The sequence below is a fragment of the Myxine glutinosa genome, chromosome 13 (genome assembly GCF_964187855.1).
Source record: "Myxine glutinosa chromosome 13, kmMyxGlut1.1, whole genome shotgun sequence".
Lineage (NCBI taxonomy): Eukaryota > Metazoa > Chordata > Myxini > Myxiniformes > Myxinidae > Myxine > Myxine glutinosa.
The window spans coordinates 43053944-43071560 of record NC_136273.1 but is presented as its reverse complement, the minus strand read 5'-3'; the positions used below and the strand labels follow the sequence as shown (position 1 = coordinate 43071560).

Genomic DNA, 17617 nt, shown 5'->3' with positions numbered 1-17617 from the left:
TCCATCTTAAGGTGGATTTTACTCATCCATCTTAAGGTGGATTTTACTCATCCATCTTAAGGTGGATTTTACTCATCCATCATCAGGTGGATTTTACTCATCCATCATCAGGTGGATTTTACTCATCCATCATCAGGTGGATTTTACTCATCCATCATCAGGTGAATTTTACTCATCCATCATCAGGTGAATTTTACTCATCCATCATCAGGTGGATTTTACTCATCCATCAGGTCGATTTTACTCATCCATCATCAGGTCGATTTTACTCATCCATCATCATGTGGATTTTACTCATCCATCAGGTCGATTTTACTCATCCATCATCAAGTCGATTTTACTCATCCATCATCAGGTGTATTTTACTCATCCATCATCAGGTGGATTTTACTCATCCATCATCAGGTGGATTTTACTCATCCATCATCAGGTGGATTTTACTCATCCATCATCAGGTGGATTTTACTCATCCATCATCAGGTGGATTTTACTCATCCATCATCAGGTGAATTTTACTCATCCATCATCAGGTCGATTTTACTCATCCATCATCAAGTCGATTTTACTCATCCATCATCAGGTGTATTTTACTCATCCATCATCAGGTGTATTTTACTCATCCATCATCAGGTGTATTTTACTCATCCCTCATCAGGTGGATTTTACTCATCCATCATCAGGTGGATTTTACTCATCCATCATCAGGTGGATTTTACTCATCCATCATCAGGTGGATTTTACTCATCCATCATCAGGTGGATTTTACTCATCCATCATCAGGTGGATTTTACTCATCCATCATCAGATGGATTTTACTCAATGACTTTTGATTTTACTCATCAGGTGGATGGAAGTGGAGGTTTGGGGGGGGGGGGGGGTGAGTGGAAGACATATTGCATTCACCTGTTAATGTCTGCGATTTTTAGGACGGTTTTGGTATGGAGGTATGGACGGTTTTGAGGGAGTTCATGGGGGTTACGGATATGGTGTGAGAAATGGAGAAGGTGAAAGGATTTTGGAGTTTGCTGATGGAGCTGATTTGTTGATTTGTAATACTCAGTTCCAGAAAGAGGATAATAAGCTTGTTACATACACGTCAGGTGGGTAGACGACAACCGTTGACTACCTGATGGTGCGTAGGCGAGATAGGGGGCACCTCCGGGACACAAAGGTGATCTCGGGGGAGGAGGCTGTTTCACAGCACCACTTGGTTGTCTGCGACATAAGGGTGAAAGGTGCGAGGAGAGCTCGGCGGGTGAAGTACCAACCGAGAATGAAGGTGTGGAGGTTGAAAGAGGTGACTGAAAGGGAGGCATTAAAAGAGAGGCTGAGTAGGGTAGAGGATGATGTGGTTGAGCTTGAATGTGGTTGGATGTCAATGAAAGATAGTCTGTTGGGAGCCGTTGGTGAAGTATGTGGATGGACAAAAGGACCACTGAGGCACTCGGTAACATGGTGGTGGGTTGATGAAGTTGGAAAGAGGATTGATGAGAAGAGGAAGAAGTTCAAGGAGTGGCAGAAGGCGAAGGATACGGGAGCAGAAAAAGCAGAGCATGAAAGTTATAAGGCAGCCAAGAAGGCTGCAAAGAAAGAGGTAGCAAAGGCGCAGGATGCATGTAGGAAAATGTTTGGAGAACGCTTGGATTCGGAAGAGGGTCAGAGAGCGGTATTCAGGATTGCAAAGCAGATAGCGAAAGAGAGGTGTGATGTGATGGGGGTGAGTTGATTGAAGGATGAAGTGGGACAAATCGTTGTGGACCCAGATGGAATTAAAGGAAGATGGAAAAGATATATGGAAATGCTGTTGAATGCAGAGAATGAATGGGATGGCAACATAGAGAGTAACCCAGTTTTAGGACCGGCAGATAAGATAACTGAGAAGGAAGTTGAGGAAACGATAAAAGCAATGAAGATTAGAAAAGCGGGATGGCCGACGGGAGTTGTGCGAGATATGTTGAAGGCAGCAGGAAGTTGGGGTGTGAAGAGAATGACAAAGATCTGTAATCTGGTGGTGAAAGAAGGCCGCATTCCAGTGGATTGGGAACCGAGTACCCTCGTCCCTCCATACAAGGGGAAAGGTGACCCTCTGAAGTGTGGCTCGTACTGAGCGATAAAGTTCTTGGAGCATGGAATGAAGGTATTGGAAAGGGTGTTGGAGAGGAGGATAAGGAAGAAGGTGAAGATCGACGAAATGCAGTTTGGATTTATGCCAGGAAGAGGAACGACAGACCTGCTCTTTATTGTGAGGCAGTTGCAGGAGAAGTACATGGAGAAGAGGAAGAAGTTGTTTCTTGGGTTTGTTGATCTGGAGAAAGCATTCGATGGGGTTCCACGCGAAGTATTGACATGGGCATTGAGGAAGTTAGGAGTGGAGGAATGGTTGATCAGAGTAGTGATGGCAATGTACAAAAGAGCGTGCACAGCTGTAAGGACGAAGGATGGGAACAGTGGTGAGTTTGAGGTGAAGGTGGGAGTGCATCAGGGGTCGGTACTAAGTCCACTACTATTTGTAGCTGTGATGGAGGTGCTGGCTCAGAATGTAAAGGAGGGTTTACCGTGGGAGTTGTTGTATGCAGATGATCTGGTGTTGATTGCGGAAAGTATGGATGGACTGAAGGAAAAGATGAACAAGTGGAAGGAATGTATGGAGACAAAAGGTCTGAAGGTGAATATCGGAAAGACGAAGGTGATGGCAAGTGGTAAAGCATGTGGTGAGGTGGAAAGAACTGTGAAGTGGCCATGTGCTGTGTGCAGGAAGGGTGTCGGAGTGAACTCCATTCAATGTACAATGTGCACTCAGTGGGTTCATCAAAAATGTAGTGGTCTGAGAGGGTCATTAACCAGTGTGGCAGCTACATTCAAGTGTAAGGTGTGCACAGAGGGAGCTGCAGATGGAGGAAATGTTGAGTTGGATCTTGGAGACGGCGTGAAGCTGCAAGGTGTGAAAACATTTTGCTACCTCGGAGACATGCTGAATGGAGAAGGTGGAACAAACTTGGCAACGGTTGCTAGAGTGAGATGTGCATGGAAGACGTTTTAGGAACTGACTGGCATGCTGATGAGGAGGGGAGTGTCGTTGAAGCTGAAGGGAAAGGTGTATGCTGCATGTGTGAGAAGTGTTATGATTTATGGGAGCGAGACATGGGTAATGAACGTAGAGCAGCAACGAAGGCTGGAAAGGGTGGAAATGCAAATGGTTTGGTGGATGTGCGGAGTATCGTTGAGAGAGGAAGACAAATGATGAATTGCGAAAGATGATGGGAATAGAGCCTGTGATTGATGCTGTGAAGAGAAACAGGTTGAGATGGTTTGGTCATGTGTTGAGGAAGGATGAAAGTGACTGGTTGAGAAGATGGTAGAGGACGGGGAAGACCGAGAAAGACTTGACTAAAGATGGTTGAAGAAAAAAAGCGGGCAAGGGGGTTAACAAGGGGAGATGCAGAAAATAGGGCAAAATGGAGAAGATTGACATGGGGACCGCAAGGCTAACCCCCGCTCTCGCAGGGAAAATGGCCTTAAAATTCATGTTGTTGTTGTTAATGTCTGCGATTATAATGTCGAGTTACAGTCTGTTCCTTTTAATCTGGCATGTCGCCATGAGGGACCACGTACAATACTCTGAATAAACAAAACGTTCTGATTTATTTTGATGTAATCTGAGGAGTCTGGCCAGGCCGTAATCCTCAACCCGCTTTCCAATTTCCCAAACTTATAGATTGGGCTCGTTTTGTTTACATCTTTAGTTTCGGCCCTTGAAAGCAAAGCACATTTCTTGTGAAGCTGATGTTGTAAACTGTTTGCTGCCGATTTAATTTTATCTGGCAGGCCCAGTTGTCTACGCCATGGGCATAACAATAGTGACATTTTGGTGCCTCAAAAGCAATGACATGTTCTGTGCCTTGCCATTAGGACAGGATTCTACAGAGGTTATATTGTTCTTTTATAATCATAAGAAACACCCCACTATTGTGTCCTCAAGGGTGACATGATGGACAAGGTACCACAGAATGACTACACAGTAATTTCGTTTGTTTTGCTCCCATCGTGCAGGAAATTTCCTGTTGTGAAGCCTCCATCCATTGTCGTCTATGATTGTGGGACGTTCATTTAAGTTTAAGGTATCATTCGTCCTTGTTAGTGCTGCTTCGAGAGCTTCATTGTGTACTTATGTGCCGGAGGGACGCCATTGCCTTAAGAGTTCCAGCGATTGTTTGAAGGTGACGTGGTTGGCATTTGTAATCCTGTTATACCTATTGGGCCTGAAAATAACGTTGAACATTTAATCAAACACCATGGTGTTTCAATTTAATTATGTCGTATTGTGCTGAAGCACAAGTTTAGCTACCGACGTTGAAAACTTGAGGAGGTATCGGTACACCTGGAGTCTGGTCTCGAGTCACATTTTAAAATGTATGACGTCATATTGGTATTGTATGTGACGCTTTCCCTTGTTACGTACACCTGTTCACGTTATTTGTTTCTCCCCCTCTCTAGCCCATCCTCCTTGTTGTGCTGTTGTTCTCCTTTACTGCTTTTACAACTTATGAAATAAAACATCGATTGAGGCAAAAAAGATGGCAACATTGAGTCGCTGCCCACTGCCTTTTTTTTTTGTTTTGTATGCAAGATCAAGGCTCGTGTAAGAGTTAAGTCTCTCGTGGAGAGACTTAAGTAATCGAATCTGAACGTTTGAGTCACAGGTCCTGTCGATTTGTCAGCCTCCAGATTCTCGATTCGATTTTTGAGTCATAATTTACCAAATGTGACGAGTCTGACTGTAGTTTGTGTCTCGGACTGTCGCATTATGGAGCTGAGCATCAGTGACTTGTCATTTGGAAATTTTAATTAAAAGTGTTATATGTGGTTGTTTTTCTTTTCGTGCATTCATGAGTGTCGGCGATATGCGTTATTAGCCCCCGTTGGAGTTAGTCCAAAATGGCGGCTGATGGATTGGGTCTTGTCCGTCCGTCCGTCCGTGCATCTGCAACCATATCTCAGAGATGTATGGAGTAATTTTGTTCATACTTGGCACAAAGACGACACATGATGGTATACATATACACATCATTTTGTTTCGCAATGCGATCAAAGATGGCCGACTGGCGGCCATTTTAGTTGTAAAATCCCGATGTTGAACACGTCCTTAACCATTTCTCGGACATCCATTTCCCGATCTTGTTCACACTGAATATTCATCTAAACACGTATTTACTTCAGCACATTATGGTAAGTCATTGTGCTTGTTAATGTGTGTGGTTATGTGCTTTACGTTTTCAGGGAGATGCTGGGATGGTTGGGCCAATGGGTAAGGCAGGTCTCACTGGAGCTGTCGGGCCTCCAGGTCAGCTTGGACCGGATGGTCTGCGAGGAATTCCAGGACCATCGGTGAGTGTTTGAATCCAGATTTAGTACAATCTGGAGATACAATGCAAAGTGCCAAAGAAAAATGACTCGACAAGACGAACCAAGGGTCGTAAAGCGCTAACCGGACTGTAAACGAACCAAAGCTAAAGCAAATTAACCTGGAATGAAAACAAATGAACGATGATGCCGCAACATGAAGTGCTTGGGGACATCTGGAGGGCCGTTGTGAGAATCAGTCTTTGCCAAATCTCACTAAAACCGTTCAAGCAAAAATTACTCGTTCGTTGCAATGCTAGAATAAGGGATATCCTGCAGATGATGAAGTAGGCCTCCAGGAGAGACCCTTTACACAGGCCTCATTTCACCGTAGATTATGTTCTTTGTAATGAATTGAGGCACAAAGCACAAGGTGAGAAAATAAATTGAGGTTGAATAGACAGCTAGAGAAGGCTCATCATGTTTCACTCTCTCCCCAACAGGGAGGCATCGGTTTACCTGGACCCCCTGGGCAAACAGGCCCACCCGGCCCTGTCGTAAGATGCACTTATCTGTCTTTACTCACCTCATCGAATGATTTTCATGCCACGTGACATTACCTTAAAGGCTATTTGTATTCATTCACCTGTTATATTTCACCATAATCATCTTTAAAACATACGTCTCCATTTGCATTTCCTCTTTACACAAACATCTCAATAAACGATGGTTTCTCTCTTTTGATTTGCTGCTTCACCAGCAGCAAATCTTTTCATCACTGAAATTCATTCTTAAAGTACAATTATCCTGTTCATTCATTTAAAAAAATAATTTCTTGCCTTTTGTTCGATTACGGGATAAAGTTGTGGTATCCTTTTCCATGTCTAGTATAATTATGCAACTTTTGTCATTGTAATTAATTATTCTCCTGAGTTGAACCCTCTGTCCCTTTCCTCCATAACTAGGGGCCACCAGGCCTGCCTGGTCTGAAGGGTGAACCGGGAACCAAAGGTGAAAAGGTAAAATGAAAAACAATAAGATGTAATAATTATAATCGTATAAAGAATCACTGCTCCAAACCTCTGGCCTATTTCACATCATCAGGGGCTTTCATGTTTCCTGTGACTGAAAACACATCTCGCAGATCTATGAAGGAATGCAGAAAGGGATTTGCTTGTGCTCAGAACCTCAGGTTGTCGGGGATGAATGAATGATCGTTTTTTTTTTAAGGCCATTTTCCCCGCTAGAGCGAGGTTTAGCCTTGCGGGCCCCATGACAATCATGGTTCCCTGTTTGAGGCAATGTTTTTATGGCCGGATGCCCTTCCTGACGCCAACCCTTGGTCGCCTCTTACGATGCGCAGGGATACAGTGTAAAAAACCACCGTTTAGAGGCCATTTTTCCCCGCAAAGCGGGGGTTGGCCTTTTCGGGGACCGTGGTTGTTGTTGTTTTTTGGTCCCCTTTTTGAAGCAATGTTTTACGGCCGGATGCCCTTCCTGCCGCCAACCCTGTTTGTCACCTTTTTACGATAAACAGGGAATTACCAGTGTACTGGTACTCAATTTGCCGACCTCGGAAGGATGACAGGCTGAGTCAACCCCCCTGGTGTTAATTCAGCGATCGACCGGGATTCGAACCCAGGATCCTAGGATCCCAAGCCGGCACCCTAACCGCTAAGCCAACACCAGGGATGGGCTGATTGAAAAGCCATTATGGAAATTTACACCTCGTGTGGTGTTTAAACAAAATGAAAGCAAGCACACCTGCAAAAGGTCCTGACGAGTGGCGGTAAATCTCTACGTGGCCCGAGGCACGAGCCGGGCCTTGCTTGTGTTGCGCCCCAGCCCCTTGTGCATGTGTTGATGAAATTGTACCATGCCGGTTGATCGTTGTACCACTGGCTGGGAATGCAATGCGATCACAGACGCACATTCATTAAACTTGCCCTTTTGAGTTCCTTTTGGAGCAAGTTCCTCTTTACAGACGTTCAAGTCCACGTGCTGTCTTTCATACACTTAACAACTCGTGTATACAATTTATAAATCCTTATAATTCACTCGTACAATAATCAGACTTGTCTTATAATAACAAAAAATATATTAATGCTGAAGAATCACAATATGAAGGACATTGAGAATCCATGTGATTTTGAGATAAAAGCAAATTTCCTTCAATGTACAGTATGCCTCAGGTACCGAGAGCAAAGGATCTTCATCAAGGTAGTTTTTTATATTGTGTGACGGAATTGTTATTGAAATGTACATATGTTATTATCTGGCTTGCTTATTCACTGGAAAGGCTAGTGCCTTAAGAACAAGGAAATAATGCCTCATTTCTTCACTAGGGTCATCCAGGCTTGATCGGTCTCATTGGCGCTCCTGGAGATCAGGGCGAGAAGGGCGACCGTGGCATGCGTGGACCTTCGGGAAAGATGGGAAACAAAGGGGACACTGTGAGTGCCTTTTTGATATCTTTGACATTTGACATAATACCTAGGGTATGCCTAGGGTATGCAAATATACCAGGACCTTTGAGAATACTAAATATTTTCTGACATTTCTGAGTCTTGTTGAAGACCTTTTTACGTTTAAAAAAAAAAAATGCAATACACTAATAATCGAAGTTATGAATGTATTTACTTTTAGGATATATCAAGACACCTTAACATTAAAAACAAGGAGTTTTTCTTTTTGACATGAGGTCAATGTCACGGAAAAGTAGAATGACATAAGATATATATATATATATATATATATATATATATATATATATATATATATATATATATATATATATATATATATATAATCAAACTGGCAGTGGGAAGATTAAGAGCACATTGGCGCTGAACATGTAGTTGGATTAACAAATAGGAAGTATGGTTGTGTAGGTGACTTTAACATGGGTGGGTAGAAAAGATCATGGGTAGAGCTGTAACATGACGAGATGTTGTTGTACTGCCGCCCTGAAGTTCTGGGTGGGGGGGAGGGGAGATAATGATAATTGGATTTCCCTATGAAGTGGTTCCATAGGTGTGAGGATAGTGGACTAAAGGAGTGGAGCTATTCAGTAGCAAGTGAGCTTGATTTTGAAAGGGGAACCAGGATCGGATTTACTGTAAGAATGCATTCATCATGGAGTGGCTTGGTGAGAGTAGAAGGCAGAGTAGGGAACAAAAGACCAGGGAAGATGAGATGTAAAGCTGAGAGGCCATGAACCTGTCAGTGATGAGCAAGCAGCAAGCCCTTTGTTCAGCGTAAAGGAACCAGAGCAGCACTCCAAACTGCAGAAAAGTATTGGTAAGTCTTGAGAAAGTTGCACTGACCAAGATAGCACTTAGTCTGGCAAAGAATACCAACAGGACAGTTATTTTGTTGTCCAGATTGATAATTTTGTCTGTCCAGGAGAGAACCTGTCTGAGGATCAGGCCCAGATATCTTATGGACAGAACTTCTTCCAAGATCATGTAGCAGACATAGACATGGGGGTTGAAACATCTAATTTTCCAAAGATACCAGGTGAAAATGTGAGACTAAATTTTTCCCTATATTTTGAGGGGGAGGCAGCTGCTACCCGTCTGTTATTGGGGTGAGGCATTGGTTGGCATAATGGGGAATCATCTACAACGTGGTGGAGAGGGTTTTGGAGTGACTCAAATACGTCGTAAGTAGATATTGTAGATATTGAACAAACGAGACCCACAATGTGATTGTACTTAACATGAATAATAAGAACATGACGAGATAGTGGGCAATTCAGCATTGTGTATGGAATTCAAACCTGCCACGTTCAGACAGGAACTCCAACAGGACTGACTCATGAAAGATTGAACGACCAAATAACTTTTCCTGTACCTGTTTTTCTTCATATTGGAATTCTAACAATTAATGAATGATAAGAGACATTTGGTGGGGTTTATTTTGTAATTGCTTTTGGACAAAATACAACACACTCTGATTTTTTTTTTTTCCTCCCCATTCTTTTTATCCATTCATGCCCTGCAATGGGAGATTATTTGTTCTGAAGAGCTGGATATTCAGTATGGTTATGAAATTAATCATGATTGGCATATTTGTAGTGCACTCATGTTGATGAATGCATTCATTTTGTGGAGCAATTGTCATGAGCCGGTCTTGAAACAGTTCCAGAGGTACAATTGACTATCTCAAAGGAATTATCGACCGCAGTCGCAGTGGTCCAAATGACTCGCTCACTGTGATTCCATCACAAGGATTGCCCAGCAATGAACCCATTGCAATTGCGAATAAAATTATTTAATTTAAGCATAACTTTACCGTGGACGTGATTGAAAGAGCTGAGCAAAGTCTGTGAACCCATATTAATTAATTACTTTACTTAACTTCTACTCATCTACCACATAAAACACAATGTTGTTTGTGTGTTTGTACAGATGTCTGTCCCCCTTCATAAGGGTAGGTTTTTAAAGGCCAATCTTTTAACACGAATGTGTGTTCACTCAGCTCTATTTTTGAGGATAAAACAAACTCGAAAAACATTTTCCATAAAAGAGTAATTATGTCTCTTCTATTGGAATTGTAGACGGTGGCTTGCAAACCAAGCCTCAAGGGCAGTGTACAGAAGCGTTTTTTAAAACAACAATAAATGCAATGCAGAGGGAGGTGAAATTCACTGCACATGATGTGCAATGCGCGGAGTAAAACGACTGTTCATTTACGTCCGTAGGATGTCGAATAAATAAAAAGGATATATAATCACATCTGAGATTAGGCTGAGGCTTTACACTTTGCAATCCTCACGAGGCTGCACTGTTAAATAAACTGTTCCATCCCATCATATTTGACGGGCTTTTTACTAGTTTATTTCTAAAAAGCTTTACAATCTGTACAAATGGAGTGATTAAACAAAAAATCATCGCTTATGAAAATCCTTTAATTTAATAAAATAGTGAACCACAAACATATTGTTACGGTTCTGAGAAATGTATATATTTGATTAATAAAGGTTAAAGGTTTTGCCCCCATAGTTAGTCCACATGCAACACATAGGTCACCTTAGAACGTTAGTTATTTCTTAGTATATGTGAGATAAGGACATTTCCAATAGTGATACCTGCGTTGTGTAAAGAAATATATAAGAGTAGGCCCCGTTCATTTTGCTTCCACCCTCCAAATCGACCTCGTTGGGCAGCATCCATCCCGCGCCCCGATTCGGCTAATGCACCTTGCTTGCCAGCAGCGTTCGCTGCTCTTGGGTTTTCGCTCAAACCAGCCCAGATGCCACGAGGTAAGGCCTGGAAAAGGGGCGGAGTGCAAGGGTGGGGGTGTGGCCACGTCAAGCAGACGTCAAGGGCGGAGCCGGTAAGACCCCACCAACCAACCAGGGCTCATGGGCATGGCCTAAGGGGCGTGGTGAGAGCGCGTCGGGCAGATTCGAGAGGGTTCGCTGGGTGGCGCTATATAATCGCGCACGCAAAGCCCTTCCACAGGACTCGTGTGATAAGGACAGTGAAGGACTATTGGGAGAGGCGCTTCGTTGGAAGGACTGGCTGGCGTTGCGAATTGTAGAAGAACTCTTGTTGGACTGCGTCAAAGGTCTGGTACCAGGAGACTGATGAGCATTGAGAGAACTGCGAGGACTTGTTGGGAGAGCGCCCTGTGTTAAAGGACTTGTCGTTGTGAAAGTATTGCTGGAGCGGCGCATTGCAGAGGACTTGTGAAAGCGGCGCATTGTATTGAACTATACTGGGAACGCGTATAAAGCGCCGGTATATCTATTACGTACGCGGCCACGCCAGCGTAATTGCCCAGCTTACCGATCCCCCCGATAATTGTCCGATCCGCACCAACGACACGCGGAGAGCTTGCCTGCCGTCTACCATCGTCTTCGTGGTACGAGTCGGGGACCGGAGCGAGCTGTGGACGTGATCCTTTGGACCATCAACCCGACCATCTACAACCCCCGTGTGAGTGAGTCTGAGTGCGAACGGGCCCGTGTTCAGGGATAAGTTAAGGCTGTATAAGGCTGCCCTGTGTATCTGCTTCTTCTTCTTCACTGTACATTGCTTCTTCCTCTTCATTGTACAAAGTGTAATAAATTCCTTGTTATTCCTGTTTCCTCTTAATTCGACCGTTTTAGTGATTTCTCAATTGGGTAAGCGTGGCACGATCACAACCGCTCCAATCGGGTTAGTACCTGTTAACGGCCTGAATGGCGGCTCGCTATCGCTCGGCGTGTCCACTAAAACCGTGGTTTGGGCGGGGTTATTTCCTTGCTTCATGGCCGGCGTTAGTAATTAGGTAATAAGAATTCGGCTTACGACCCTACCTAACGTCGTCCGGAAGGAACGTTATAGCCCCGCATCGCGTCGGCTAGATAAAAGACAAGGGGATTAATCCCCCCTTGGTAAGGGGAAGGCCGACGTTTTGAGATCCACAACAATATCTTCAATCCTTCAATTTGATTGATTAATAAGTCATAAAAGTATTTACCATTTCTCCAGATCTCTGCGCAAACAAGATCGCCCATAGGGAAGGTACTCTGCTCGTATGACATAAAATGCAGACAGAAACGGAGGCTAATGCTTACAAAACTTAACATGTGATCTTCCATTTAAGTCTTAAATTCAAGGTGTGTGTGTGTGTGTGTGTGTGTTTGTGTTTGTGTGTGTGTGTGTGGTTTTTTTTTTCCAGGCTGCTATTTCAACAATGACTGTCGCCTTTAGCATTGGAATATAAATAGTTTTCTTTCGCCGGTTTGGACCGATTTGAGGCATGTCTATGCTGCTTCTTTATGTATTCCCTATTTTACTTCGACAGAGCATTAACGCCTGAAATGTCAGCTTCTGCTTGCTTTTCACAGTGGTTAGCATACCGCAATCAACGTCTTGGTGATTTCTTGCATTGTTTTACCTGTCCTTTAATGCCAAATGACACTAGTTAAGACTAGTTTTTCATTGAAATATAAATTGAAGATCCTGACAAAAGATAACACATATAAGGCAAATTTTACTATTATCTTGTACAGCAAACCTACAAATGAAATTATATAAATTTAAATCTGTATGTTAATATTGTTATGTGGAAGGAGGGAAGGCGATCCACAGACAGATTGTGGTAAGAATAGCATGCACCATGTGACTGCGTAGCTTGGATTACTCTTGCAGCAGGGCGAATGTCAGAGTAAGTCCTATCGTAAAATTTGCACTAAGATAGCAGTGAGTGTTAACTTTAAGACAGTATAGAGTAGGTTTGTTGTGCAAAACCTCTTGTCTTTTTTTTTTTTTTTTTTGGATTCAAGTTCAAAGCTTGTGTAAGAGCTAACATTAATCACAAAAAGCAAACGCACACATAAAACATATAATAAAGGGAGCAGGAGACAAGATGGGAGGAGAGAGGGAAGCACACAAATACAGCAGTAGAGAACAGGGACATTGGGAGATCTGTGGGAGGGAGAGGGCTTGGGGGGAGGAGGCATGGGAAGGGGGTGGTTTCAACAGCATGAAGCCAAGCTAGTTGTGATGCAGGAGCACCAGCCCAGAAGGGAGAGCAGTATTCCATTGAACTGTGGATGAAAGCCTTGTAAGTGGTAAGGAGCTCAGGTGTGCCAAGGAAGGACTTCGCACGACGGAGGATGCCCAGCCAGCGACTGGCTTTGGAGGCCAGCTTGGAAATGTGGTTTTCCCAGGAAAGATCATGGGAGATAGTGAGACCCAAAGGCTTGAGTGACAGAACTTCTTGGAGAGGATTGTTGAGAAAGTAGATGGGAGGGTTGTACAGTCGGTATTTTCGGAGAGACATAGTAAGAGTGTGAGATTTGTCAGGATTGAAAGACATCTTCCACTTGTTTGACCAGTCTGTGATTTTGCCCAGGTCTGCAGAGAGTGAAGAAGCTGCAGACTGCCGATCTGAGGGATGAGGAATGAAGCGGCAGAGAGTGGAGTCATCAGCAAAAAGATAGAGAGGATTTTCCAGAAAGTCGAAGAGATCATTGATGAAGACCAGAAAAAGCACAGGGCCGAGAACACTGCCTTGGGGAAATCCAGCCTGAACAGGAAGGGGAGATGAGAGAAATCCATTCAGGGCCACACATTGACTACGACCAGAGAGTAAGTCCGCAAGCTGTGCATGGAGATTTCCATGGATACCAAAGGAGGAGAGTTTGGTGAGCAGAGCGGGGTGCCAGACCGTATCAAAGGCACATGATATGTTAAGGGAGACAGCTCTGATTTCCTGTTTAGGATTGAGGACCTCCATCCATTGTTGAGACAGCAGAAGCAGCATGTCCAGAGTAGAATGACCTGGTGTTGAACCCAAATTGATGATCCGAGATCAAGCCATTGAAGAAGAGGAAGGATTTGATGTCAGATACGATGATTGATTCCATGAGCTTGCTGATGATTGGGAGCAGGCTGATTGGTCTGTAGTTGCAAGGATCTGTTTTTGCACCTTTCTTGTGTAAAGCGGTAATGTTGGCTGATTTCCAAGCAGATGGCAGATGACCTTGAGCAAAAGAGAGGGTGAAGAGAACAGAGAGAGGGTGAGATAGAGCGGCAGAGCAGGATTTTAGGACCCGTGGGCTGATGCCGTCTGGTCCAGTTGCAGAATCAGAGTCGAGGTTTGACAGAAACGTCTCCACCTTGTCAGGAGAGAAGGACACAGAGTCCAGGGGCAGCTGGGTTCGACTGGGTAAGGTGGGAACAGAGAGAGATGGGTTTGGGACACAATATTTTGAGGCAAACACTGAGTTGAGGCATTCGGCTTTGTCATGTGCGGTGTCAGCTGTTTGAGGTAAGGGAGAGGTTGTAGGGGGAACAAACACCAGAAACAGATTTGACCAGACACCACCAGGATTTGGATGAGGGAGACAAGTTTGAGAGTTCAGTCTTGAGATTGGAGAGATATTGTTTACAGGCTCTCCTGAGGGTACACACACACTTGTTCCGAGTTTGTGAAAGGAAATGAGATTGCCTTCCGTTGGATTTGCCTTCCCTGAGGAGAAGGCAAGTTGTTTCATGGCAACTGGCTCACCACAAGCTTCAGTGTACCATGGACGGGAGGAAGGGTGTGACAACTGAAGACGAGATGGGATAAATCTGTGCATGAGAGAGAGAGCCGTTTACGGATGGCCGCTTAGTGTCTGTGGAGTCAAAGAAATGTAAAATTGTCAAGGATAGCACCGCAATCAATATAATAATCACCAGGATGAGTCACGGTGTGAGAAATGCGTGGGGTAAAGGCGCCGTACAGTAATCACCAATACTGCATGTAGTGAGGAAAGCAGGTGATTTGCTGTACCACCTACATGGATCTTTGTTTCCTGACAAAGATAGATGCGATAACAAGAGACATGAATACTGATGCTGAGAGAAACTGGCACACCCAATTGGTCAGTGCCACGACCAATCAACAAGCGAATATTGCTGACATTGCTACAGCCACACAAGCTATATTTATTAAAGTAGATTATTATTATGAATAAAATTTATGTAAAGTGAATTGCTACGCACATAAACCTATAATGTAGGCTGTTATGTAATTTCGTGTCAAATGTTTGTTAAAAGCAAACTTTTACACTGATTTTGTATATAGTCAGGTTCACTATGTCAATAAATTATATTTCGTTCAAAATCATGGTAGATTAGCAAACCTATACATTTTTGGAAAGGTTATAGCATAAGGAAACTAAAAATCAATGTTTACATTTGGAGAGATACCTGTATGGCGGCCATTTTGGATTTTCAAAATGGCCACTGTAAAATACATATTTTGTTCTATTTCTGCCTCTAATTACCCTAAAAACTTTAAAAAATATACTAAACCTATATTTTCAGGGACAAGGAATCCAATGAAAGTATCAAATTAGTGCTATGGGGAATGGTAAGACACGAATCAAAGGTTTTGAATTGCAAAATACTGTCTTTATATTCGCGATAAGTTGCATAATCAAATACATGTTATCATTTTGTACTGGCAAATCGAATTGGTCGAATGGTTGATCGAATCGAATTCGATGAATCGAATCGAATCGATCGAATTGGTCGAATGGTCGAATGGTCGAATGGTCGATCGAAGCGATTGGTCGAATGGTCGAATTGGTCGAATGGAATTGGTCGATTGGTTGAATTGGTCGAACTGGTCGAATCGAATTGGTCGGAATTGGCAAATGTAAACATTGATTTTCAGATGTTTCATGTAATAACGTTTCCAAAAATGTATAGGTTTGCCTTCTACCATGATTTTGAACGAAAAAACATAGTGAACCTGACTAATATTTAGGTTGTAAAGATTTTTTTAAAATAAGGTGGCATTTTTTTCGAACATGATAAAGGTCCCAAATCCAATATGGCCGCCTGCAATGAAAATAGACACATTATGGAATAATTGGCATTAAACATTAGTTGTAGTTGCTGGTGTGAATTCAGTTATTATGTCGATACCATATATGATGACAGATACCTAAACAAATTATATTATGGATAAGAAATACTATATGACGGCCATTTTCGATTTCAAAATGGCCGCCGTGAAGTATATAGGTAGCATATCGATGGTATGTCAAAGCAAATACATGTACATGCATAATCGTACATTTGGAGAGGAAAATGCGAACAATTTGCATGATTTATTCACAATAAACATTTCAAAAGAACAAGCATTGTAGCAAAACAGAATAGAGTGCACATCCCTGTTTATAAGGTCTGTGTTGAATATATCCCATTCTTACCAGTATAGGCTTACTGTAAGATGAGGCCATTCATAAGATTTTCTGCACTGAAGGTTCCATCTCACCCTCACCAGCCACCACCAATGGGATGACCTACCACAGTTATATTAATGAGGAAAGAATATTAGGGTGGCACATCTAGACCTTATAAACAGAGACTAACCGTATCTTTTGTGTACATGTATATAACCACCTTTAGAGGCCATTTTTCCCCGCAAAGCGGGGGTTGGCCTTTTTCGGGAACAGTGGTTGTTGTTGTTTTTCGGTCCCCTATTTGAAGCAATGTTTTACGGCCGGATGCCCTTCCTGACGCCAACCCTTTTTGCCGCCTTTAACGACAAACAGGGAATTACCAGTGAACTGGTACTCAATTAGCCGACCTCGGAAGGATGACAGGCTGAGTCAACCCCCCTGGCGTTAATTCAGCGATCGACCGGGATTCGAACCCAGGATCCTTGGATCCTAAGCCGGCACCCTAGCCGCTAGCCCAACACCAACACCAGGGACATGTATATATTATATATATATTGTTGCGGATCTCAGGCCTGTCGACATACAGAGGGGGGTTAAACCCTTTTCCCCCTCGGGCCTTCGAGTCCACAAGGCCGCGACCCACTTTACACTCGTGGGGCGGATTGCGGAGCAATTCCAGCCGCCACCCCCGTAGTCGGTATCCGGTCGAATCCCCAAGTACCTTCTATACACACGCCCCCACGAGAACGGGGACTGGACCTCGCATGCGTCACGCTAGTCTGATACGCCCGAGCGGTTTGCGTGTCGTGTGACTCGTGCCGTTAATTCTTATTGAACCCGATTGAGCGGTTTTATTCGTACAGTGCGAAGCCAATGGTGAGAAATGACGTGAACGGCCAAATGGATGCGAAAGAACACAGGTTTATTATAATGTACAAATGATCAGGGCAAAGAGACACAGAGCAGAAACATATCGTCCTTTCTTAATCCCCAGACAAGGGCCCACTCACTCACGTGGGGAAAAGGATGAAGAAGGACGACGCGCTCCAAGCACGGTCGTTGGCGCCATTCGCCCCGGTCAGCTCGTTCGGCGTGTCCCTGGGATGTTCGCGGCACGTGCAGGGAGCTCAGGCAAGGAGATCGTTGGCGTCTGTAGCCCCGGAGAGATCGTTCTCGCAAGCGTTATTAACGGCAGCAGGGCGCAGGGCAGGGAGAGTTCGTGCACACAGAGCCTCGACCACAGAGAGAGTTCCAACACCTCTCACCTAGAGAGAACCACCCAAAGACTGCCTCTCACCTCTCGACTCTCATTCGGGGGGCCCGGGGCAGGGTTTTATAGCCCCTCCCCAGAGTTCCATTAGAATGTTCCAAGCCCCTCCCTTGGCTGTCGTTGTTAGCCACTCCCCTGAGCTTCCATTGGCTGCTTGCCACTTACCGGCCACTCCCCTGTAGCTCCTCCCTCGGGCCTCCCAGACTCGTTCTGGGCGTAGCACATGGCATTCCAGCCCAACGAGCACCTGGCATTCCAGCCCAAGGAACAATGAAGCCGACACTTACTGCCTGCTCCAACGCATACTAATACAGGAAAGGAGACTATGC

At 44.0% G+C, this 17617-nt stretch overlaps 1 protein-coding gene across 1 annotated transcript in view; it reads left to right on the top strand.

The window, feature by feature from the left end:
- Positions 1-17617, top strand: part of COL5A1 (collagen type V alpha 1 chain) — a 505662-nt gene that overhangs the window by 404947 nt on the left and 83098 nt on the right. The window contains exons 56-59 of the mRNA XM_068102230.2: positions 5278-5385; positions 5844-5897; positions 6306-6359; positions 7686-7793. Coding sequence (XP_067958331.1) covers positions 5278-5385; positions 5844-5897; positions 6306-6359; positions 7686-7793 — 324 coding nt within the window. The remainder of the gene's footprint in view (positions 1-5277; positions 5386-5843; positions 5898-6305; positions 6360-7685; positions 7794-17617) is intronic.